Here is a 26,473-nt window from a genome sequence, read left to right on the forward strand (position 1 = left end):
ATGTGGCTTGAGCCCAGTGAGTCCTTGCAGGGAGACGTGGATGGTGCTGGACTCTCCCAAGGGAAATCCTGACGCAGTGATCAGCACCCCTGCGGTGCCCAGAGAGAGACAAAGTCCCCAGGTGCTGGGATGATGAGCAGCAAGCACTGCAGCTGACCCTTGTGCCACTCATTGCTTTCCTTGCCCATCAGTCTTGACTTTTTGCACAGTGGCCTTGTTTCAGAGGTAGAGTTGTGGCGGGGATCTTTCAGGCTGTGTAACAAAAGGGAAGCGGGCCAGGCTGCTTATTCTCTTGGGCAAGTGTTTCAACACAAGCCTTAGCAGCAGGAGAGTCAGGACATCGTGTCCTGCAGCTCCATGGCCAAGGGACAGAACCACAGCTGGATTTTCCAAGGAGGTCTCATCCCATAAGCTTACACTGCAGAGGCTGACCAGCTGAGCAGAGACGTGCATGCATTTGATTTCTTTGTCCTGATCAGCCCGTCATTAGATAAACTCCAGGCTGCTAAGACCAAGGCAGAGGTAGAACCTCCAGCCACCCTAAAGACTCCAAGATCAACCAGACTGAGAAGAGGTACTCACAGCATTAGGTGGGAGGTGAGTAGGGAGCCCTGGGAAGTTTCCAGTTTTGGACTTTAGACCCTCATTTCCTTCTCAGCCGTGACTTCAGTGCTCAGCTCCTTTGATGCAGCACTTCTCAGCCTCAGCCCTGCAGACCCTGGTGAGCTACGAATTACGGATAGGTCTTTGAAACGTAAAAAAAAGAAATGCACATTTCTTGTCAGAAGGCTTAAATTCTCTGTGTGGGAGTCTGCAAGAAAATGCCTGGTACTCTGCACATTGAAACGAGTCGAAAGCTGTTGGCTCAGCTTTAACTCTCAATGTCCCCACACTGCAGGGCAGCAGCTGGTGACAAACCATGACTGGTCAGTGGGAAAAGCCTGGGCAGGGTGGTTCATGAGGCTGTCTCTAAAGGGGATCTGTGCTCAATCACTGTGATTTATCATGTCATTAGGAAGTACAGAAGGTGGTGTTTTCATCTGAAATTCTTGCCAGCACTGTTACAGAGTTAAATATCTCAGTGGTTACCTGCTATCCAGCCCAGCTCCGTAGCATTACATCGAAGCCTTGTCTCCTTTCACCCTCCAGCTGAGCACCAAAGCCACTCATAACACTTGCCTCCACTCCAGTTTTCTTCCTAGAGCTCACACACATTTGGCAAAAGCAAAAAGCAAGAAACATACTGTGCTAAATAAGATGCCTTTGACCTGAGTCACTGAGTGGGACGCAGAGGAAAAACATTCACTTGGAGACAAGGTGAAAGGCGTCATGCCAAAGAATTTTGCAATGAAGAAAACAAACCAAAAACAAAAATCACACCCATCAGGAAGCTGCCTGCCCCAAGGAACCCCACAAATCAGAACTGCCCATGATAGCTCAATCTCTCAGTGTCCCCATAGCCCACAAAGCCAAGACATACAAGCATGCTGGGATCCCTCTGGAAGAAATTTCAAGGCTCAGCGGTGAAAATAAATCATGTCTTAATGCACTTACACTTAAATTTCTCCAAAGTGGTTCATAGCATTAAAACACATCTCTCTCCCATTAACTTTCTAGTGGGATATGTGAGTAGTGGAGGCTTGGAAATGTAATCACAGTGCATCCCTCAATCGCCGTGAGGGTCTTCAAAAGGTAGCCATCAGCCCAGATCAGAAGGTGGCAAATAGACTTGTGATCACTTGCAAAGGTGGCATTTCTGTGAGCTGATTTCTAACCTATCATCCCAGGCTGTGTTTTGCAATAGATTATAGTCACAACTAGCAGCTACAGGCTGGTTTCTGAGCACAAAATCTGGGAGAGGGGAAAAGTCCAGCCATTATGCCCCAACTACAGAGCAGGGACACTCCACAAAGAGGAAAGGTCATCTAGCCAAAACAGGAGAAAAGCCAGGATCATACGAGGGGTGAAGGGGAGCATGTTAGCAACTGAGTGGAAGCAACAGGCATCACCTTTTTCCTTTCATAAGCACGACGCTTGCTCAGAGACAAGCAGAGGGAAGACAAAAGGAATAAAAGAGAAAAAGGTCTGATAAAGGTAAACTCATTCCAACATTTTGAAATGCTTTTTTATTTCAGGTTGAAACAGCCTCTGAATTTCCTTCAGTTTTTATTGGGGAAAAGGGTGTGCTTTTTTTGCATGATAGTCTGAAAAAACTAGTTTTACACTTCATGGCAAATGAAAGATATTGGATCAAAAGCATTTTAACATTTTCTCCCAAAAGCTCCCCAAAAGCCTTCGACAGGGTCAACTGAAATTGCTTTTTGCTTTTTGTTTCTAGCTAGTGCAGCCAATTGACAAACACTTCAACTATCTGGTTCAACTTTTCTTTAATCCACATTTCTTGTTTTGCAAAGCTACATGGTTTTCAAGCAGATATCTTTACTAGCTGCTATGGGGACATAATGCCATCCTCTCCAGCTCAGCAGATTTCAAATTCTCAATATTAATAAGATTTGTCATACACTATCTGCTTTTGTTAGATATTAATCTCATCCGCAGGGGACTTTTCTCTTTCCTCTGAATCTGGCAGAAGAAGCCCTGCTGCCCACAGATTTACATGGAGATGCACCAAGTGTCCTTCCATGAAGAACTCCAGCTCACAAGAGTGGATAATCAATTCCACATGAAGATCTGTGAAAAATCTGTTCTCTGACAGAACCCTCCACTGCAGGAGTTTAAACTGGTTCCAAGTTGCTATTAAAAATAAAAAAAAAAAAATCAGAAGAAGAAAAAGAAAATAAAAGAAAAAATAATTTATGCAAATAATGAAGTGTTAACAGTTCTTGCAGTATTTGGTGCTTTTCCCAAAGCCATAGCTCACAGAGGTTAACATGAGAATCCAAGCAATTGTGTATGCTTTTGAGCCTCCTGTTTGCGGGGGGGGGGGGGAAGCAACATTTCAATGGTTCCCAAACCCAGAAACAGGTTAAACAAACTTCTGTGAGGAATCACACAGGTATAGCTGAGCTTGACTTGGAATGACAGGAATCTACTGGGTGGGGTCGTGGGGTCTCTGGTGCCTATTCCAGGACTATTTTCTCTGATTCTTTTTAAGCTTGTGTTTCTAAGAGCTAAAATTACACTGCTTTCAACCAAACTTTCTTTTCATATGGCTCTTTATGTCTTAAGACACGAAGTGAACAACATTTGCCATTCAAACAAAGGAACCAATTCTCTTTCCTCCTCACTCTCATTTCTGCCTTCTGCCTCCGGACAAGGGTATCCTTCCCCCATGCTAATTAATAGATGGATAAAGGTTCACCTTGAGGTTGAGAGTTTTATAGAAAAATTAATTACAGAACCCAACTTTACAATTACCAGTCGAGACACTCACATTACCTGCCACAAGACCCCTCAGGCTTCACCTGGCTAGAAAAAAAATGTTTGCAATGTGCTGTGAGATGACTTTGAAGGCTAAGCTTTGAGAGCTAAGCTCTAGAGAAAGTACAAGTGCATAAGCAGGGCCACCAAAGACCCCCGTTATGATGATACATAGCTGGGGGGCATCAACAAGTCAGACGAAGAAACAATAATAGGTCAGATTCACCATAAAGTACTTGCCGAAATTTAAGAGAACTGAGAGTAAAATCATAAGAAGGTAATGAATCTCCTGCACCCACAATTTGACATTCAGCATTCACTGCTGGTGCTGAGTAGCAGCAAATCCATTAAACAGGCTGAGAATTACAGTGGTTAGAAGATGATGCATGATCAACGCAGTGAGAAAGCTTTCCTTAGACAAGACATCTGAAAATGTGCAAACGGTGTTGCAGGTTCTCACATCAGCCTTCGGAATCAGCGGTATGGAGTGGCTTAAGAAGATCAAGACCACTTGCATACTTAGATCTCAGACCTGCAAACGCTTACATACGCACTTTGGTATTTGCTCGTGCTCCCCATCCCATAAATTCTCTTTCATTTCAGGCTCAAGTGATGGAAAATGCTCTCTGAACACACAAAGTACTTGCTGAAGTTAAAGAGTGAAGCATGGCAGAAAGTCACCATCTGGAGAACATGAAGGACTCCTCAGTTACAAAACCAAATGTAATAATAATAATAATAACAACAACAACAACCAGGAGAAAAGTCATATTGGCATTACGCGGCAGGACTGCATTGACTGCTGTGCATGGATTTGACCCACACTCTTGAGCTCCCACTGCCAGTTGCTGCAGCCTGTGACACCCTTCAGGGTGTTACTTTTAAATAATGAACCAGGTTCCTCTGGAGGAGATTATATTCAGACACCCCTTCCCTGTGCACATGCATTTCTGGCCATGCTTCCACTCCCTTCTAGATTTCCTACAGATCATTCAGTCCCTGCAGTCTCAATCCACTTGAAACAGAGGGACATATAACAGAGGGACAAGTCAACGGCCTGCCTAAAAGGTTCATACAGCAGGACAAACACCACAGCCCATAACCTGGTGCTAATTCCACCACGCACCCAAGGTGCTCACACCACTTAGGAACACACCTCTCAGTTTTAAGAGGAACCATCCATTAAAGATGAGATAACACACTGTGGAAAGAGCTGCATTTTGTAATATATCCAAGGCTCTGCTGGCCAATATACTAATCAACTTGTTGGAAAAATTACCTAAAAAAAAAGCAAGCAAGCATTTTATCAGCAACATATCAATGTAAATTCCTCACAGCACACATTCCTGAGCCATTTCTTCAGTCCTTATTAGAGGCACTGTACTGCTGTGGATAAATCCTTTTAAATTATCTTTAAAAAAACTATGAGATCTGTGAGCAGGAAAAAAAATAAAAGGAAGAAAGGAAGAAAAAAAAAGTCCCTGAGTGACTGTCACAGAGAAACAAAGCAAGAAAAGAAGAGGAAGCAATGAGTTGTGGACCACCATTGGTGGGCACTTGAATAGGAGCCCTGTGCTTGACACTACTGTGACTTTGAACAAAACCGAAGTCAAACAGCTATTTGTCAAGGAGTACTAATGCACACAAGTGGTGAGAACCTGGCCCTTCTGTAAAAATGTGTCAGGGACTTTTCTGTAGGGCTGCATCGAGCCCCCTGATGGATTGTTGTACTCTGAGCACAGCATTGTGAGCAGTAATAATAAGACATCTGGTCAGTTCTCTTTCTGAAAGAATATTTTGGCTCGGTGGGAATCACGTGAGTGGCTCCATGCACAATGCACAGCCTCGGCCGCCTCACTGCCATGGACCCGCAGCATTGGGCCCGTCCTTTCCTGCTCCCAGTGGTACCTTCTGGTCCCAGCTCCACCAGCGCGGCTCCAGGACGTGCAGTGAGCGACCAGCATCTCCTTCGCATCTTCCTGTCTAAGCAATGCACAAGCACCAACTTCACATCATCCATTGTAGTCTTGATACCCCACTGAATGAGGAGAAAAGTCTCTCTGATAGGATGCTCAGGACACCATGGCCAAGATGACACACACAGGTTGCACAGCTCGTCTCTGCTTATGCAGCACAGCCCCTACATGTTAAATCCACCATGCGTATCCAGATCAGGCAGGCAGAGCATACGCAGCAGGTCTCAGGACAACCAGGACAAGGAATTTTTTGTGCTGACAGTAGTTTCTCTGTACACACCTAGCAGATGGCTCTGGGATCTGGGGAGGTCCAGCAGCTCCTGCTCTCATCAGGCTACAAATGTCCAGGCTTCACATTCCTTGTGGATCGTGGCTTGGGAAGGGGTCCAAGGTTTCATCTCTGTAGAGAAGATCAAACATAATGGTTCATAACACGAAGGACATGGAGACCCTCACCCAGCAGGGGCAGAAAAAAAAAAAAAAGCCCAGTTTCATTTGCAGCAGTGAGGGACGTTAGTCAGAAGAGAGACTGAGGGCCCTGAGACCCTGGTAGCAAAGACTAGGGAGGTAGAAAGATCCCTCAAGGTGGATATCTAAGAACAGGACAGCACAGAGTCCGTTTCACTAGCTTGTTCTTCCAGCCCTGCCTTTCTGCATCCCCCCTGCTATTTGTTCCTCAGAGATTTTTGACCTTAAAACCTCACATGTGCAGAGAAGGTCCATGCTTCCCCCTTCCTACATGAAAGCGCTGGGGAGCAAGCAGGTATTTGTTATCACAGATTTCAGGCAGGAAGCTGCAAGGTGCTAAAAATCCTTTACAAAGCTCATAGGCCAAAACAACCCCTTTGGTTAACTCTAAGCTGCTTCGCTGAGCTCAGGTCTCCAAAGGAGACCACCTACAGCTTTCCTTGGCAAGGCACGGAGCTGTTTTAATGTGGGACCACAGCATATATCATCATCTCCCCAACCAGAGTGTCATTCAGCTGGCGAGGAGGGAAGGATGAGCTGCAGGAAGATTTTAGCAAGTTGCCAGAGCAAATAGGCTCCCTGGCTGCAGGTAAACCACCAGCAGCTCCTTGGAAGCCATCCACCTTCCTTCCTATGCATGGGCAGGGCCCAAGGCAGCCAGCTCATAGCCCCAGGGAACCAGGCATAAATTATACAGCAAATTGTATAGGAACAAAGTTTCTAAAGTTTTTTAAAGTTTCTTAAAAGTTTCTAAAGAGAGTTTCATTTCGGAGTACATTTTACCCAAAACCCCTGGAAAAAGAGGGACTTAATGTAAACCCTGACAATCTTGAAACTGTAGCAGCAATTAAAATAAAAAAATAAATTAATAAATTGGACAAAACCAAACAAAAATAAATAAATTGGACAGGGCTGATAGCATCTCCCTGCTGTGACAACCATGAGCTCAGCAGTATGAGCACATAAACCAGCAATGGCTAACCCTTCAGAAGAACTCTTGCGATATCCTACACCCTGTGAGCGATGAGGGGAGCAAGGGGAGCTATGAGCTGGCTGCAAATGGACTTGAGAAGTGAGGAAAATAAGGGAAAAAGAAGCAGAGGAATACTGAAGTGGAGGAAGAAAAAAGAAGGATGTCTCTCTGCTTCAAATATTTCATAACAGAGGCCCCACTTTCCAAATAATGTTTCACTGTGGGAAGAGGAGTGGATAGGGTGGTTTTCATTTCATCTTCACTTTGAAAACACCATTTTTATTTTTTTTCAAACATCCACCGAAGTGCAAATTTTTACCAAACCAGTACAAAAAGAAAGATCGCCTCAAAGCTGAAGTTTTTCAAAGCGACATCTGTTCGTATTTATAGGGCCGTGGCTGAGGAAGGCTCCAGCAGCCCCTCATCGGAGGGTTATGGGGGGTTACAAACCCCAGGCTAGCCCACACGCTCCCAAATGAACACCGGTGCTGCTGCTTTTTGCTGGGGGTGCTGGGGGGCAAGCAAAAGCCAGGCGGCTTCTGCTGCAGCCAGCTCGGTGCTGAGCCGGGGAGATAAGGAGCCGCGGAGGCTCAGCCTGCAGGAGGGTGATAAAGGGCGCACGTGGCCCAGTGGCCCCCATGCTTGAAGTCCCTGTGGTGGGACCGGGTGCCCCTTCCCAAAGGGTGGGCAAAGCCCATGGTACCCAGGGCCGACAGTGCCCTGGCGGAGCTGTGGCCCTGCTGGCAGGGAGAGGACAGTGCACAGATGGGCCTAGTGGCCATCTTCAGGCCTCCAGCGTTTGGCCTCTTCACCATGCCACCCACTGAGCCATGGAGGCAGTTTGGACCAGGGTGATGATGTCCCAAACCAGTCCTTAGCACAAGCCCCAGTTTTTCCCTGGGGAGCCTCTCATTGCATGAAGAGCAACCAACAGGAAAAGTGCCTCTGGGGTTAACCTCTCACTTGGGACAGGCTTTCTCTGCAACCAGTTAGGGGGAGGGCAACCTCAAGTTGTGACAGGGGAGATTTAGACTGGATATCAGGAAGAATTTCTTCACAGAAAGGGTAGTAAAGTGTTGGAATGGGCTGCCCAGGGAAATGGTGGAGTTCCTGTCCCTGGAATTATTTGAGAAACATATGGATGTGGTGCTTGGGGAAATGTCTTAGTGGTAGATTTCATAGTGTTAGGTTGATGGCCAGATTTGATGATCTTAGGGGTCTTTTCCAACCTAAATGATTCTACAATTCTCTGGTTATGTCACTACCACACCAGTACATCACCATGGCCACCAAGCCCAAGAACTTCATAGAGATCTTCCTGTGAACGCTCCCAGCCCCACAGCCCCTGCCTGCACACTGGCAGTGAGAAATGTAGAGAGGAGGACATGGGACAGAGACAGGTCCCATGACAAGTGACAGTAACACTCTGCCCTCCCCCTTTACGAAGGCTGTCCCAGTCTGTCCTCAATACAGACACTGATCACTGATGTTGATGACCCTGTCACCATACTCAGATCTCCCTGTGCACAACCTATATACATTTTCACTGTTTCAAATAAGAGATCATCCTCTCTTTCCTTCTCACCAGCACCCTTTGACCTTGACCTCCCCACTTTTCCATTGCTAGGTGCCAACAAGGACCCGGTGCAAAGCTTTCTGACACTACCTGGCCACAGCAAGCTTGTAGTGCTGGGCTGAGCAATGTAGGATTTCCCTAACCCATGTCCCTAAAACCAGATGGCAATCCAAATTTTTTTCTGACATGCAACAGAATCAGAACTGACATGATTAGAAAAAACAAGTTCAATTCCTCTTGGCAGGATATTAATTTAGAAATCTCTGGTGTCATCGCCCCAATTCACAATGAATTTTAATCCAAGCTTTCCTAGTGCCAGATGACACAAAGATTTGACAGAGAAAGTAATTGGAGGAAATGGCTGTGTAATCTACCTATTGTGCTGGCAAAATCCAGCTCTCCTGAAGAACAAGGTTCACTTCCTGGTATGGCTGATTCATCGTCTTTTATTTGTCCCCAGTGCCTCTTGACTTTCCTCTGCCTGGCAGGGATGGCACAGTCCCTTCAAAACAGCATCAGAGGTCTTCTGGCTATTCAGGCTTTCACGGACCTTGGTGGGCAACAGCAATGGCATGATTAGAGCATTACTGAGAGCATCCCTGATGAGAAGGACCTGGGGTGTTTGTTGACGAGAAGCTCGACATGAGCTGGAAATGTGTGCTTGCAGCTCAAAAAGCCAACTGCATCCTGGGCTGCACCAAAAGCAGCATGGCCAGTGGGGTGTGGGAGGGGATTGTCCCCCTCTGCTCTGCTCTTGTGAGACCTCACCTGGAGCCCTGTGTTCAGCTCTGAGGCCCCCAGCACAAGAACATGGAAGTATTAGAATGAGTCCAGAAGATGCCACAAGGATGGCCAGAGGCTGGAGCACTTCTCCTACAAAGACAGCCTGAGGGAGTTGGGGTTGTTCAGCCTGGAAAAGGCTCCAGGGGGACATTATAGCAACTTTCCAATACCTAAAGGGGGCTACAGGAAAGCCGGGGAGGGATTCTGTCAGGAAGTGCAGTGATAGGACAAGGGGTAATGGCTTTAAACTAAAAAGCATAGATTTAGATTAGACATTAGGGAGAAATTCTTTACTATGAGGCTGGTGAGGCCCTGGCACAGACTGCCCAGAGAAGCTGTGGATGCCCCATCCCTGGAAGTGCTCAGGGCCAGGTTAGATGGGGCTTTGGGCAGCCTGGTCTAGCAGAAGGCATCCCTGCCCATGGCAGAAGGGTTGGAATTAGATGATCTTTAAAGTCCCTTCCAATCCAAACCATTCTGTGATGAGCCCCACAAGGCCAAGTGTTCACAGGCAGGGTGAAGAGCAGGCTTGGGTAAGTCTCATGGGCTGCTCCCCTGGGGCAGCATGAAAGCTGACAGAGCCAAGCTCGGCTGGTGGCACAGGCTGTGCTGTGCTGGTGCAGATACAAGGACAGGGCACATTCAGGTGGGAGTGATCCCACCCAGAGAGCCTCAGGGCCTCTGTCCACTCCACATAAACTACTGCACTGAAGGACAAAAGAGTTTGCCCTGGTCCCACCAGAAAAAAAAAAAAAAAAAAGAAAAGGAAAAGGGAGAGTCAGGATGGAGAAATCATAAAATGTGTTCTTTGCTGAACTTAACAGCATTTAGCTAGAAACATTCATGTACACAGGTCCTGAACCATAATACACAGCATTTTCCACTGTTCTAATAACAACCATTTTATTGACCTGTGTTTTCATGGCATTCCGCTAATCACTTTGTTTTTCTAACTGCCATTATCTAGGCTGGATGGTGAGCTGCTCTGGATGAATGTCAGCTCCACTCCCAAGCTGCACCCCCGAGATCTGATAATTCGACTGCTGGAGCAATGTGAAACTCTATACCTGCTAGCTGTGCATATCCAATTGATGGCAAGTTCCCTTTGGGAACCCTGTTAAAATGTGCTCTTGCCCTTCAGAAGGCTCCTCTCTATTTAAATAAACAACTTGGAAGATGGAGCATAAGAGCAGTCTAACATACCCTGGCATCCGAATACATCTTTTTGCTCCATGATTTGATTCCCTGATTAAGCGAGCACCCGCACACTAGATGCACATGAAGCCAGTGATTTGGTGGAGGAGGAGTGGAAGAGCTCAATTATTTTTCCTCATCTGCTATCAAAAAAATATTAGGATAGTAAACAGAGCTAGCAATCACATAGAAATGCCCGGGAGAGCTCTTACCTACTGGTATGCAGATCTGTCATCTGGAATTCATTTATTCATGTTCACTATTCATACTATTAAGCTACAGAGGTAGTTGGGCAAGGACATATTCAAAACAGACCTGAAGTTATTGAAGGGGCTGCCACCAGTCTCCAATTCCAATGTCACCTCTGGATGTAACCGAAGGAACCAAAGCAGCCAATTAGTATTTCAGAAGAAGCAATGTCATTTTTCAACAGCACCAGCATTATTAAACGGATATGGCTCCCATCATCCAGAAAGGCAGAATTCTGCCTCCTTCTGTCTGCACATTCATTGGTGTTATCAGAAACAGAAAGCATCTGTATTGTACTGCAGGTCATGAAGGCCCAAATTCATCCTTGGGTTAAACCAAGACACGGTGTCTGCTTCTGCAGCCAGTAATTGCCTATCAGACCTGGCATTGCCACTAACCAGCCTAAGTGTGATGAATGCTGGGGGTCCCTAAACTTCCTGGTGGAAAGACTGCAAAGAAAAATGGTTTATCTGCCTGGTGGGTCCTATTCTGCGTCTCATTTTGCTGCTAATTCCCCCAGAAAGCTTTCACAGTACAGAGGATCCTCTGCATCTTTCTTAATTACATTCAGTAACTTAAACTGCCACAGAAAACCTGCTTTGGCTATAATCATTCAGAGCTTTAAAGAAACCCCATAGCCCAGTGGAAAACATAGATCTAATTAGTACATTGCCCTTAACTGCAGTCTTATTTCTCTTTGCAGCGATGCATAGGCAGGTATGTACAGTGGCAGCTTACCCCAAATGTGGTTCTTCCAGGGCCTGAGAAGCAGAAGACACGCTGCCTGCCTCTGATTTTGGGGGTATAAGCAGAAAACCCAGCAGGACCCCCACACCATTTGGCACCAGGACATCCTATGGGCAGCTCAGGGCTCGGCTTACTCCCAGCAGTGCTCCAGGGGGACCACACGTACGAGGGCTGAAGGAAAAAAAAAACATGCAAAGATCGTGGAAGTCTCAGGGCAAGTAAATTACTGTTAATTGTGAGATATTTGATTGCAAGAAGCACCAGATGGCCAGCCATATGTTTTTGATTGTAAAATTAAACAAGATTAACCCAAACAGGATTTCCTCAGCATTCTTCTCTGACTGGCTCACAAATACATCTTTAACACCTATGCTACAGATACAGCACAATCAGAAGCTCTTCCTGCCCTTCCCTAATCTACTCAGGCTAAATGCTCGGCCGAGCAATGCCCTGCACTTCAAGATTTCCAACCGCAGCAGGACTGAAAAGAAGCAGGGGACGGATTAATTAAGAGATGAGAGAAACGCAAAACGTCAGCTCAAACAGAAGTAAAGCAACACTGCAAAACACCTTCCCTTTCACTCTGTAACAACGCGAAGGGCACAAACAGACAGGAGAGGACCTTGCTCCACAGACCACCTCCACCACTGTTTAAAAAGAGCCTTTTGCTATAGTACCACTAAAGGCAAAGGCATTTTCTCTGCCTTTCAACAGTCCTCTAGAGCTCTGCACCACCGAAACCCCTCTCCTGCCCTTCTCCTAGGAAGGGCGGTGTTGCAGAAGCTCTGTTTTTCTTTGTGTGATGAGGGGTAACAATGCATTTTGCAGGCTTCAGCCATTCCTTGCTTCAAAATAGATGAATGCTGAGACCAAGCCCTGCAGAAATCAGCTCAGACAAACTTTGCCTAGTGAGTCAAGCTTGCACGACCTGCTGCTCCGTCAAGTTTTCATCCCTCAGCTACCAAACCTGCTCGTGGAGTCAGCTGCCTCTCACACTCTCCCTGGAAGGTGGACCGTAGCCAAAAAGGCCCTTCCAAGCCCACCCAGCTACCATATGCACACACACGTTATCCTATTGGATCTCACAGCTGAAGCTGGGCCGAGACCTCAGTCTCTCTGCAAGCTTTTCTCATGCAGATTATGCACGTCTTCATTTGTTTGGAGCAAATCGGTTGTGAATCAAACATAAAGGGTGTTCCGGGGAGATCTCCCATTGCGCCATTCCCCATTGCAAATCCCCAGGACACGGAGCGTCCCGAAGCTATCAATAACACTCTGCCCACACCCTCCTATCTTATCACACCCGGGCAGACAACCTGTTTGGAAAGTTTAATTGCCCATCAGCCAACAGACAACGGGACAGGGCTCTAGCTCATGTAAACATGATTTTTTTTTTTTCATTTTAAGCTTTGAATATCTTCACTTTCAGGGTTTCTCTGGAGGGCAAAATGCCTTTCTTTGTCCTTCAGACAGCAGACCATCGTGGTCTGACTCCCACCTCGTTCATCCCTGTCCTTGCATTTGACTGACTCACAGTCATTTTACATGCAACGACACAAACGCTGCAGGATCGCTGCAGTTTGGGATGGAGTCTTTAATAAACAACAGTATTAAGCCCCATTCCATGATGCCAAGGAAAATGAACCCAAAAGACGGGTGCTGGCAGAGCAAACCTTCCCTCCTGCAAACAGAAAAGCCTGGCTCGGCAGCAAGGCATTAGCAAAGGGAGCACCCGGGCACTGATACAGGAACAGTCTGCTCCTTCCCAAACCACAAGCCCCAGGCTGGAGGCAGCCCAGTGGTCCAAGCTGCCCATCACCTGCTTCACTTTGATGCTCCTTCTCCAGCAGCCACGACAGTTCTTCCCTGGTGCTGCTCTTGGCCAGAAATACACGCTGCAACTCCTGCTGTCTGCATGGAAACAGCCCCATTGTCCTAGTGGGCAGCTTGGCATCCCTGGTGGTTTTAGGATGATGGACCACCCTAGGCACACCATGCTGTAAATAGACTTTTACAGGTTCTAGAAACCATGTAACTTCCTCCATTTTGTGACATGGTCTTTCTTTTTCTTTTTCTTTTTCTTTTTCTTTTTCTTTTTCTTTTTCTTTTTCTTTTTCTTTTTCTTTTTCTTTTTCTTTTTCTTTTTCTTTTTCTTTTTCTTTTTCTTTTTCTTTTTCTTTTTCTTTTTCTTTTTCTTTTTCTTTTTCTTTTTCTTTTTCTTTTTCTTTTTCTTTTTCTTTTTTTTAAACAAAAATGGTCACAATCATGATGAAAGCATGAAATGCAAACCAACCACATTTCCAGCTAGCGCACTGCTTCTTTCCATGCCACTGGAAGCCACCAAAAGGAGAGCCAGCTCCCCCCAGGAACAAGCTATCCATCTCTTTCAGACCAAAGCTCTTCAGCCTGCACACACAAAAAGGACAGTTCTGCTCTGTATCACTGGTTATGATGGAGATATTGGTAAAGCAAAACATGATCAATATACAGGTGTATTCAGGAAGTTTAGCTGAAAAGCTCTAGTAGGTCTTCTCCGAGCACTTGCAAACTCCAGGATGTTTTGGCCAGGTTTGGATAGATTTTCAGAGACGACAAAAACCATGGCTCCAGTGCACAGACCCTCTCCCTCCCTCAACTCACCACCCCTCCATCACCGAATTTCAAGGTGTCTGCTCCAAAGTACGCTGCGCCCTTTCCCGTTACCTCTTCCATGGGAGCAAGCCAGACTTGCTTTAATATAGACAAAATTATTTGATTTTCCACAGACTTATTTTTAGAAATGACTGGGTCGCTCTGAGCTGGTATTTCCCCAGAAGAACTCAGTCCAAAGCAGACACCTTAGGTGGAAATCTCCAGTCCCAACAAGCAAAGTCTGACAAAGATATATGCAACTGGAAAGAGTATCCTGTCATAAGAAGGAGCAGGGAATTACTATATGAGCACTGGTATATGACATACTTATAAAGCATAGCCTAAAAAGCCAGTTTTTAAATGAAGAGAACAGATGCTCTGAGAAAACCCCGTGCACGATGTTTCTTTTGCCAAAAACGTAAAAGGAAACCCAGTTTAGCTGAAGATCCAAATTTTAAAGGCAATCCCTAGTAAATGAGGTATAAAACTGAATTCAGAGCCTTTCCACTACTTTCTTGTCTTTCCAGCAGAGCATCCGCTGGGTTGTGCTTTCGCTGGCAATCACTCCTCCACAGCCAGCTGGGGAGATGCCCCAGGAGGTGGAAGCACACATAAAAAAAAAAATTACAAGCTTTTTAAACGTGATTTATCCATGCTGGGTACTTCTCTATCTAACCAGATGCTTCCAAATGTCTGGCACTAGAGAAAAACCTATAATTTTACCCCTGTCATACATTACTAGCCCGTATTAGGCTTGTACAGAAACAACTACAGCTATTGCAGCCAGGGAAAGGAATGTAAAAATATGTGGATTGCACTATAAAACAAAAGAAACATCAAATATGGTATGATCTTGGGGGAGCTTTGTAAAAAGCAAAGGTTCAGTCTGTCACGTGTGGATAGGAAGAGGGTTGCATCCAACCGTGGTTCTCATGAGCTGCCTGGGCAGGGCACTTCCAGGGATGCTCCGTACCAAGAGGCGATGTGTGTAATGTGATGGAGCATCGATGCCAGGCCCCATCCAAGCATGGACTGCCTTCCAAGGGGCTTTCAGAGAGAGGCAAGTAAGAACTGGACTCTACCCGATCACAGGCAGCCGCCAATAAGAGGCACTGTTCCTGCAACGTCTCACTTCGATAGCGCAGGGACCACGTTGCATGTCTTTTATCAGTGGGTTATATGCGATACACAGATACGGTTGGAAAAGCCAGTGCTGACACAACTGGGAAAAACAGATATGCTTTTAGCCTGAAGAATGGCTTGTCTGTGTTTTTTTTTTTTTTTCTGAAATCCATTGGCTGATCTAACAAGAGATATTGCTTCCTACAAACCTTGCCTCGCTTCTGGGAGCACTGCAGGCAGCGAGAGCATCAGTGCACAGGGGAGGGAGCAGGCTTGAAACACACGTAGCTCTTGTTCCTTCGGCAAGAGAACAGCTTTTACAGAGCATAATTACTTGTGCATGTTCGTGAAAGGAACCAGAGAAGTGACCCTTGACAGGAAGCTAAGTCTGAACAAACAGTGGGGACCAGGAATTCAGCCCTCTGGGAGGGCAACCACTGCTGCAGGTTGTAAGGTCTGTCTTCATCGAGCCTTTTTTTTTTTCCTGAAAACACAGGTAGGTTCTGCCACACTGCTTTCCCCCTTTGGTTAAGGGTCAGAGCGGTGGTGCTGGGACCGAGAGGTGAGCTGGGACCCCTGTCTGACCCAACTCGGCACGAACCAGACTACAGGCTGAGCCCAGGACACACAGACTGACCCCACTGCCCACCTCTCCCTGAGCAGCAAGTGGAAGAAGCCCCGGTCAGGGAACATCCATGCTCCTCAGTGCTGAAGAAGAAAGGCCAGCACTCCGGGGGGTGAAGCCCTGCAAGGACAGGGGGAACTACAAGTGGAGAACTCAGTGCTCACTGCCAGCCCTCCTGGTGGGATTTCGGGCTGCTGCCCCATGCGGGCAGAAATAGGACCTGGGTCAAGGCTGCCCAGGTGCAAAGCTGAGATAAGGCCCCTGGGACCGACGGGAAGGCGCAGGGCAAGAATCAGACCCGGGTGTCTAAGAGGCAGACGAAGGTGAGAAGGGCAACACAAGGCAGAGGGAGAGCACAGACAAATCAATCCAGCAGAACACCTCCCATGAGTTTCATCTATCCTGATAAATCCAGAGCTGGTTATCAGCCAGCTGCCTGTCCTACTAACTAATTGCGCAGAGCACTGCCACTTCAACACGGGCTCCTTGGCTCTCCTAAACCCATGCTCTCATCTTCACCCCCTGCAAATTAACAGCAAATGTAACCAAAGACAGCATGCTACTCAAAAGCTTGAATAACACCAACACAAAATCAGATCTGAATGTGCTTCTGTTAAGACAGCAACGGAGGAAGTACATCACAAGGCAGCAAGGGGCAGAAAAAATCCTTACCTGTGAACCACGGGGCCTGGAAACAGTCAAGAGCTTTGCTGTTCCTCTGCCGGTTGTCTCCAGCTTTGCTCTCCTGCAAGGCATGGGCTAGAGGGTTACCACTGTGAGTCTTGTTTTGTCTGCCTTGCTGCCTTCCTCCAAACTTAGCTGTCAATAAGGCGGGTGAGTGTTAAAATGCCCAATGAAGATTCTCATGTAACACGGATTTGATGACTTACGGTTTGTTGAAATTTCCCTTTTCCATCATCACGCGAGCTGAAAAGGTTTTTCTTCTAAGTGCATGGATGTAACCCAACCCCTTGTGAAGTGGAAGTGGTCGGTCACTCACCCGAAGCAAGCAGGAGGGCTTTGTGAGTGCCCAGGTAGCAGTTCTGTAGGGTGCAGCATGTTTCCACCTCCTCTCTCCCCCAGGGCTGACTCAATATTATCCGAGGAGTAGAAGAAAGCTAATTTCAGTAAGTGATTTTTATCGATGACCGTTTAATTCTTAGCAATGATTTCTGTCGCCATAGTGCATCGGACTGAGACCTCGTTACACCAACCACACAAGCCCCAAGAGAGCTCACTGTACCTTTGCTGGGTGTCCCAACTCTCTGAACAGTTGAAAATTACGAGAGGTCAGAGGCAACCTTTTGGATCTGGAAGCCCTGATGGCCCCAAGGGTCTGACCTTACAGGTCAGGACTAGCTGAGTGGAGACCAGCTCCCATTTATCAGTGATATCCCATTGGATTCAGCAAGGCCAAGATTTCTCACCCTGTAAATCACTGCAAGCACAGCAGCGCTGCCTGCAACTCAGAGGGGGAATCCCTTGGGGACGGATGGGGAACCGGTGATGGATGGTTATTCACAGGAGATGTCTCTGCGTCGGAACAACACTCAACACGTGGGAATGGATCCGAAGATGCACAGCCAGAGAGCAGGACCCTTCAAGCCAGGGCTGCTTTCCAGCAAATGCTAAATCGGCACCAAAGCTTGACTTACAGTTGCAGGCGTTTGCTTCCTTTTATATTCCATGTGATGGCCATTCATCTTTGGGGCTATACAGTCTCCAAGGGAGTCTTTGCCTTAGACTTTCCTTATGCACAATGCAGACAGCTCCAAATCACTTCTTGACTTGAGCAGGAAAGAGCCTCCCCTTCCCCAGGCACCTCCAAGGTCCAGCGCACACCGCAGCCAAAACGCCGCTGGTCTCAGAGAGCAGAGGGGGCATCAAGAAAAGAAAGAAGAAATCCAGGCCACGAGCACTTGGGACTTCCTCCATGACATAACAAGAGAAAAGAAGCTGCCATCAATCACAATGACAAGTTGCAGGGAGAAAGCTGCATCTATAGAAGCACCTGCCCAGGCAAATAAATCCCATTCCCTTATACTGAATTATCTTGAGCAGGCTTTGCAGCCACATGTAGGTGTATAGCCCACTTATGTGGACGGACACCTTGCAGTATTCACCTGGAGAGGCTCTTATCCCTTATACAAGCAGCACCCTGGGTTGGACCCAGTTTCAAGGGTGGGCTTTCAGCTTTACTTGAGCAAATGTACCCCAGTGAGGCTTCTGCAAGCCGGCAGAGAGGGCGCCTACAACTAAGAGGAGTCGTGGAGCTGAACCTGTCTTAGGGTCTGGTTTTTGTTCTTTATTAATCGCTTTCACGGGCCTTTACTCTTTTGGATCCCAGCCTGACTGGAAGCAGCAAATGCTGGAAACCTCACAAAGCTTTTCGAGTGTGAAACCCCTCCCTGGAGAAGGTTTTAATACACTTCAGGTTCGCATCTAAATTTTCAGGGGCTGAGCCAAGCAGTCACCTCTCTCAGACGTTCAGGATGTTTGCCTGTCAGAGTTTCCAGCCCAAACTACAGGCTTTCATCCCAAAGCATTTTTTGCAAAAGCAGGACTGAGAGATGACCCAATGCAAAAGGATAACGGCAGATCCATGGGGTGACAGGCGGAGGAAGGGATGCAGCTCACCAAAGGAAGCCATCGGGGCTGCTTTTCTCACTAAACACTCACTTCTCCTCCTTTCCCAGGGATCTGCGAGGCTCCATCACCTTCCTCCTGTAATTTGACTGGACAAACAGTGCCTGGCGTTCACCTCCGCAGAAAGACAGAACTGTCAGGCGAGGTTTAGGAAGTCTCAAGCGATGCCAAAACACAACGTGGCTGAGATATGCAGAGCAAGCCTGCCTCTTAGCCAAGAGAGCTGGAGCGTGCGTGGGGAAGAGCCTCCCTTTTTGCTATTTTATTCTCCGGACTCACAATGAGCGCCATTCTCCCCTGGAAGAAGGAATCCAAAACACCCCAGCTTTTCATCGATTCACTGCAAAGGGAAGGTAGAGATTCTTCCCATTAAAGCAACCACTCTGGGCCCATGATGAACCAGCCGAGCTGAACCAAGAGGAAGCGGTGGCGGGTGATCCTTGAGCTCCTGCAGAATCGATGTTTCCAACTGACTGCCTCCCTCGCCCCTCCGAACCCGTCAACCAAAAACGCTGCATTCACCGGGCCAGACGGGACGGGAAATGAGGAGAGAAACTTTCTTTCCATCACCACCCTCTTTATAAAAGCACCACCTCCGCCCCCCGCCAAAGCGACGGGGCAACCTTGAAATTCAAGCCAGCCATTGAAACGAGTTGGCTGGGATAGAGAAAAGAGCTCAGTGCCTCGTCCTTGAGGGCTCAGCATCCTCTGTGCAGCACAGGATTCCCGTACCTTTCATTGCATTGGCTTTGGAGGGAGGCTGCATGGAAAATCAGAACCTGGAGGGACCATGACCATGCTGCAGAGGAATTATGGGCTGCTTAGTGAAGTCGTGGCCCATATTCAGGTGCTGTGCTTGCCGATGTTTCACTAGCCCTTGATGCAGGGAGAAAAAAAAAGGAATACAATGTCCTGAAGAGCAGGATCATTCCTCTGTCATGGATAATCCTGAGCTGAGCAAATCCTCTTTGCCCCCGGCTTTACCCCAGGCAGCGAGAGGCAATGATAGCAGCAGGGGTGCAACGGGGCCGCTGGCTTGCTGGTCAGGAGACCAGAAATCTCCCTTCAGCATGAAACCTTCCCTCTCTCACCTCCTGCTCTGCAGGAGCAAACCTGCAACGAAACAGCCTGCAGCAGCCCCAGGTGACTCGATTCTCTCTCTGCATAGCACCGAGCACAGCCCCACGCTGCGGCCGTGCCACCTGCTGCGACCGCCCCAGACATCTCATCTCCATGAGCCCAAGCTCACCTCACCCACCTTCAGCACCGCCACCGGCTGCATTTGTTCGGACAGAGCAAAAAAGCCCAGCTCAATGGGTTCACGCTCCTGGCACTACTGCAAACCAGGTGCTAAATAACAAAAACATCCAAGTGCTTTCCCTGCTGGACGAAGGCCCAGGGTGTCGCCCTGATCGATACAGAGCCGATGGGAACAGATCCCTGCATGCTGGTGTGAAGGGAGCCATAACCCCAAAAAACAGATAGATCCATGCTGATGCACGATGGCTGTGGCTTTGGCTTATTGTGTATCCAGATTCCCCACTGCAGAAGACATAAATGTGCCTGTAGGTGGCCCAAAAACACTGACTTATTAAAAAGAAAAAGGCGGGGGGGTGGGGGGGGATGAGGGGGTGGGGAATGAATGCAACGCCTGTCACCCTTTTGCCGATTTTTTTTTTTTGTGTGTAGTTGGTGCTTGTTTTCCAGAGATTTACATTTTTGTGTGTGTGTCATGCGCTTTTCATGCATTTTGAGACCTTAGAGTTTAGAAATTCAAAGCACTTGTCAGTCACATCAATCCTTCTGGACAAAACATAGCTGCCACTTGGATGGGTAAAAAAAAAAAAAAAAAAAAAGCACAACAAAATGCACTTTTCCGTCAAGCTGTGACTTGGTCACCCTCCTCAAAGCAGCGAAGACAATGTTTAGAGAAAGCAAAAAGAAAGATCTGAGTTTTCATACTCCTCGGTGGAACTAAATTGATTAAGGTCATTTCCTAGGTAGGTCTGAAATCTTCTGCAAAAATTTTTTGAAAAGAAAAAGCAAAGTGCCCCCCAAAAAAGGGAAAAGTCGCAACTGCAAAAACATTAAATCTGCTTGGATAACTCAGAATATATGTTGGCAAGGCAACATATCACAGCTTGAACAGTAAACCTGCTATGTCAGAGGCTCTGCAACATATGAAAGAGACTTGGGTTTCAATATATCATGCTGAATTTACTCCTTTTCAGCCTTTCATGGCAAAGTATTTGATGTCTATCCTTTCACTGTTGCAATCGATAGGGTGACCTTACTTGAAAGTTTCCTGACCTTTGCTGTTGTCGGTATTGTTCTGATAAAATGTAATTTAACTCTTTTTCTTTAGTCTGGAAACAGCACTGTACAGACAGCAAACATGATGGGGTTTTGTTTTTCTCTCCCTAACCTAGAGGGGAGAGGTAAAAGCATCCATCATCAGCGTTGGCTTAGAACCAGTCGACGTCAAGAACTGCTCGATGTACAGCAGCCCCAATGCTCTGCCGAAGCGGACCCGCTGAGTGGCACTGATCTCGTGCTTCTCAGCAGTCCTAAGCCCCCTGGCATCTGCAGAGGGGCTGGCTGGTTTCCCAGCGCTTTTCTGCAAAACCATATCCAGCAAGGCCTCAGGCTGATGCTCGCCCTTGAGGGCTGAAGAGCATCCTACTCCTGTGCCGCGATACTGGCTGAGCTGTACGAGGGAGAGCATCAAAACCTGCTGTCGGTGAGCTGTCCCTCTATGGATGGATGTTGGTATCTCTGGTACTGGGAAGTCAGAGCATTTCCGGGATGTAGGCCTTTATCTAAGGCCTTGCATGTATTCCCCATAATTCTGGGGGGAAAAAAAAGTGGGTCAAGTCCTACTAATTAAATGAGGGACAAAAAAGTGATTTCTTTTCAAACAGCAGCTACTAAAACAGAAGGAGACTGATTTTTCTCGTGACCATGGGCGTTAGAAAGGTCTGCTTGCTTTGAGGTTACAGATGGATTATCCATCACAAGATCTTTGTGAGCCTGGTTTGAATCATATTATAGCTCTGTAATAGCAGTGCTTTTGCAAAAGCAATTTCACATTGCTGTTATCTGTTTGGTTGCCTTTATTACATCTTTGTGTTATTGCTGTACATGGGCATTATGTTGCATTAGCGATGCAGATGCGCACATATGCACTCACACACATACATTTGTCCAGGATTATTGCTAAAAATCCTGATCCTGCTTATAAAAAGCCCTATAAATCCTGGAGAGCTCCCTTCAAATCAGCAGCATTATTCTACTGCAAATCCAGGGTGTAAATCAGAGCAGACTCTGGCTCAGATGCTCTCCAGCCGCACATCACAATGCAGCAGTGAGCTCTGAAGCATGTTGCGGTCTCCGTGGTGAGGCTAAACAAGTCAGTTCCCCCCAAAACCCCTCCCGGTTTGTGCTTCACGCAGGGGCAAGCCCCAGTGCTCAAAGCACCTTGCACCAGTCCCCTTCGCCTCATCAAGTAGCTCTCTGAAACAGATTAAGATCTGGCTTTGGCAGCGCTGCCGCGGACACGTGCTTAAATATTGCTCACAGCTGAGTTATTTCTTGCTTCTTAGTAACTTTAAATGGCTTTTATGCTCAGTGAACTCATCAAAGGCTAGTATCTAAAGTCAGCAGCATTGAAACCATGAATTAGCCAGAGGAGAAAGGGGCCAGTTAGCCTGTTAGGCGTTTCTTACAACCCATTATCTCGATGGTTGCCAGAGGATCTGATTTAAAGTCGCTGCGCTACACCTGAATGTCGTTTATGGCTCATAAAAGGAAATCTGTGTTTGAGTAACAATAAAGCAGGACTGCACTTTCTATAAAAAAATATATATCCTTTCTCACGGAGCAGATGTATTTTTATTTGCTCAGCGCCTGCCACCGAGGCACGTGGAGCCTGACAGCGCTGGGATCCTTTTGGCCATAAAGCCCAGCAGTTCAGCAGGAGGACATGTTCCGATGTGGATTAGGACACCTTACTCATTTTTCCTACAAGGCTTTTACACAGTGGATTTGACCTCCCACAGAAGGGAGGACCTGAGCCTGCTGCACACCTGTAGCTGCCAGAGGAGTGAGGGAAATCCCTGGGCATGGGATCAGTTCACAAGCCCTGCACTGAACAGTGGGACAAAGCACAGACCCTTTGTCACAGTCCCGGCTCCAGGACCGGGACATTTGGGCCAAACAAGACCACAATAGCCACCACATCCGTCACTGGAAGTCACAGTGGCTCCTACCCGAGGACATGCATTTTCACTCACCTGTTACCGATGAAGAATCTTCCTTCATGTCAGACTCCAAGGGGGGCAAAACAATCTTTTTGTTCTCAACGTGAACACCAGCTGGGGTATCGCGCCACAACACCTGGAGTCTGTCCAGCCCGCATGACCTCCCCAAGGCTCAGCACTACCCAAGATCTCTAGGGCTGGTGCTGTGCTGCGAGCAGCAAACTGTGAAGAAAAAGCCATGAGCTTCTGCCAACTCGAGCATCACATGGAAACATCATCCAGCCTGAGCCAGGACCTGAATTGGAAGAGCTCTGCTGCTGTAAGCACCTGCAGAGCAACGTGCTGCAGGCACAGCCCAACACCAGGAGCCAGAGCACCTTTGGTGAGGGAACAGGGAGTCCAGTTTTAACAATGGTGTGATGGAGCACTTTCCTTGCAGCCACAGGCTGCTCCATTTGGAGACAGACCGCTGCTTTTTAAAAGCACCAAGTGCCAGGAGGGGATAGCAGACTTTGCAGCACTGGCAAACCTCTATCTGTATAGTGTCATCTTTGGGAAGCAAGTAAAGCACCACAAAGAAACAAAATACAGTCATTATAAAATTGTTTGGCTGTTAGGATGTCAGAGGGATGGGGCATGCTTTGTTCATAACGGAAATTAAAGTGTAACTTTTACAGCAAAGCAGCCATTGTTATGCTGGAATTACAAACCACACAAATCAGCAACAGCAATTGGTGACATTGATTTCACATTAGTTACCTTGTCCTGGGACGAAGACGGCCGTTTTATGAGTGTTTCACTGGCTTAAAGGTCTGCTTCATGCATCCTGCACCGGCTGAATCTCGCCCCACACTTTCACAATATGACATCGGAAATTCAAAGCAAGCCGTAACAAAGAGAAGAAGAGATAAAAAGGGATTTAAATCTCTCAGGACTGCTAACCCCCGAATTCCACTGCAAGCAAGAACTGCACAGGATTGAACCCTGATGAGCCTGAATGCCGCTCCATTTGCGTACTTACATATTTTTGCTCCAAATGTTTATTTCTAAGCTACAGACACAGCTTTTCATCACTGCCAACAGCTTTAACCTTATAAATCCATCAACTTTACCTTCCCGAAGAGCACATTCTTCCACAGACCGGTTCCTCCCACCCCTTCCCCTCTCACCGGTGCCGCCTCACATTCCTCATTCAATGGTCTCTGCCCACCATCAACAAACATCAGAAAAACACAACCAACAACCGACCTGTTTGCTCCCACATCAAAGAAAGTCTAGAAGGCAGCTTTACAACTTCTTCTTTGGGGCTTTTTTCTACGGAGAAGGATGGCGGGGGACAGGGAAAACAAGTCAAACCACTAGGACGTAAAGTTTTTCCAGCTTTTTATTTTACAAAAATAACTTACAAATAGAGACAACTCTCAGAAGTAAGATCATTCATTCTGTGCATAAGGATACAGCCTTGTGAAGTACAGGCGTAGGAGTTAACAACTCTTACAATATTGTTAATTTTAACATGATGGTAACTATATTACAATACATACATTTCATGCTCCAGACATATGGGTACAACCGCCACATAAAGCTGTGGTCAATAAAGTGTGCCAGCCAGTGAGGATGCAGGTACAAGATCGTTTCCATACTGCTATTTGTTGCCATCCTCTTACCTAGGATAGTTAAAACCAAATGGCATCCTAACACTCGGACTACAGCACTCCAGATACACTCATCAGCAATATACTTCAAATACATGATAAAAATATATTTAAATTTCAAATACAATTGTATAAGGTACACCAATAGCCAGAAAATAAAGTCTTGAGCTTTTAAATACAACACACTATATATATAACATATACAATGAGACGAGAGGGAATCTACAAGTGGAAGGAACAAGCTTATCCTGAAAATGCATGTTATCTATAGTACACAATGGCTTTGTCTGCTAGGAAGTCATTTCCATTTGCATAGCATTGTCAAGAAGTCCAGACTGGGCTAGGAGGAGATCAAACAAAACACAGCAACAAAATGCTTCATTTTGGTACCACTTCCATTTTGCACCCGATTCTACTTTTAAATTACAGTTTGCTATTTCTCTTCTGTAGGCTGTAATTCATGCCCCGTTCATAACAAGCATGGGGAGAGGGGAAAAAAAAAAGTCAGAGAGCCAAGGGGGGTTCTTTATGGAGCTGCAGTCATTTGGCATTTTGCTCCAGAGCAGAGTATTCTGCTTCCGACACTCTGGAAGCATCGATAAGCTTCGTGAGGCCAGTTTTGGCAGAGTACTTGAAAATAAAGGCTTTCATGAGCTCGTATCTGTAGTTGCGGTTAATGAAGCTATACAGGATGGGGTTGACGCAGCAATGGACTAGAGAGAAACACTGGGTGATGTGAAGCGTGGCGTACAAGAAGTTCTCCATTTGACAACTGAAGGGTATGAAATGAAGGCTATAGAAGATGTCAAGAAGGACAGTCGCGTGGTAGGGTAGCCAGCAGACGAGAAACACAACAACGTAGGAGAAAATGATCTTCCCGCTGCTCTTCCTCTCCTGGTCACTGGAGGCTGAGATGGCCTTCGCAAGGAGGAAGTAGAAGAGAGCAATGACTGGGAACGGGATAAGAAAGCCCAGCACAACAGAGATGAGCTCCATGCCGATCAACCACTCTTTGAAGCTCTCCTCGGGATAGACGGGACGGCAATAGGTTTCATTGTTGGAGGAGACTGTCTTAAGAAAATAGGTGTCTGGGAGAGATGCAGAGAAGGCAAGAAGCCACACCAGGATGCAGATGCAGCGACGGACTATCTTCTGCTTGCGATTGCTGGAATTGGTGAAGTAGGCTACTGAGAGGTAGCGGTCCACGCTCATGCATGCCAGGAAGAAGATGCTGCCATACAAGTTGATGGAAAATATAAGGTGAGTTATCTTGCACGTGATTTCTCCCATGTGCCACTGGTTATGCTGGACAAGGGAGACAACCCAGACGGGAAGGGTGATGACGACACACAGGTCAGCAACAGCCAAGTTGAAGATGTAGAGGTGGGTTTCATAGCCAGTCATTTTGGCTTGCAGATTGACCCACACCACGACGGAGTTGGCCACCAGCCCTATGACAAAGATAAAAATGCAGAAGAAGGATAGGGTGTAGAGCAGGGCGCTCTTGTTTAGTGTGCCAGGGCATGTTGTCGCATCAACTGTGATGCAGTCGCTGTTGTTGCACATCCAGTTGATCTCCGTTAAGTTGGCCTTCTCCAGAAAATCAAGGATTGAAGTCAAATCAAGTGCACTCATGTTCGCTCGCTTCAGGGTTCGAGTGACCTACAGAACAAACAGGATCCAAAGAAAAGACCTGAGTTAGAGATATTTCTGCTGCCACCTCTGTACCAAAAAGCGCACACAAGACAGGCTGTTTTAGTGATGTCCTACTCTCGTAACGCACTTTCATTAAAGAGATCTGCAGAGTAAAAGAAACAGAACAGACCCATAACAAAACTCATCTAGTTGATGAAAGAGGAGCAACACAAGCTTTTTGTGTGATTTTTCCTTGCAGCTCGTGTCTGACATCATCAGGTTGGCTATCATCCCCGGGTGTGAAATCCGCAGAGTACACCGTGGCCAAATAAATGTCAGGCGACTAAATCTGTCTTCCCCAGCATAAATGATGATACTATCGCTTTCAGCAGGGGAATCTTTAAGCCATTTTATCTGCACTCCCTCAAGCATAGTAGAATTGATCTGGCTGATACACGGTCCCGTAAAACATTTACCACTAGCTCTGGTAAGCATCTTGTCAAGCCCAGCTCCAGCTGCGTTAAGCAGAAATGGGGAACTAAGGGGCTTTGTA

General features: G+C 46.9%; 1 protein-coding gene and 2 long non-coding RNA genes across 7 annotated transcripts in view; 1 reads left to right on the forward strand and 2 right to left on the reverse strand.

Moving 5' to 3' along the window:
- The first annotated feature begins 489 nt into the window (after nt 1-489).
- On the forward strand, nt 490-2,826 carry LOC308197758. The gene is made up of 2 exons (XR_013953249.1): nt 490-597; nt 2,560-2,826. It is a non-coding gene; the product is annotated as an uncharacterized lncRNA (long non-coding RNA).
- Nucleotides 2,373-12,853, reverse strand: LOC308197757. Of its 2 annotated transcripts, XR_013953248.1 has the most exons (4): nt 12,434-12,853; nt 11,339-11,518; nt 10,667-10,715; nt 2,373-5,757 (listed from the first exon to the last, which is right to left on the reverse strand). It is a non-coding gene; the product is annotated as an uncharacterized lncRNA (long non-coding RNA). The 2 variants fall into 2 exon arrangements; XR_013953247.1 differs by lacking the exon at nt 10,667-10,715.
- Nucleotides 12,854-23,996: 11,143 nt separating this feature from the next.
- Nucleotides 23,997-26,473, reverse strand: part of ACKR3 (atypical chemokine receptor 3) — a 34,760-nt gene continuing 32,283 nt past the window's right edge. For all 4 annotated transcript variants that reach the window (XM_080599461.1, XM_080599460.1, XM_080599459.1 and 1 more), the window contains one exon: nt 23,997-25,947. In XM_080599461.1, the coding sequence (XP_080455587.1) occupies nt 24,826-25,947 (1,122 nt within the window). In that variant the 3' untranslated portion in view covers nt 23,997-24,825. The remainder of the gene's footprint in view (nt 25,948-26,473) is intronic.

Source organism: Anser brachyrhynchus, assembly GCF_964034855.1.
Source record: "Anser brachyrhynchus genome assembly, chromosome: 7".
Taxonomy (NCBI): Eukaryota; Metazoa; Chordata; class Aves; order Anseriformes; family Anatidae; genus Anser; species Anser brachyrhynchus.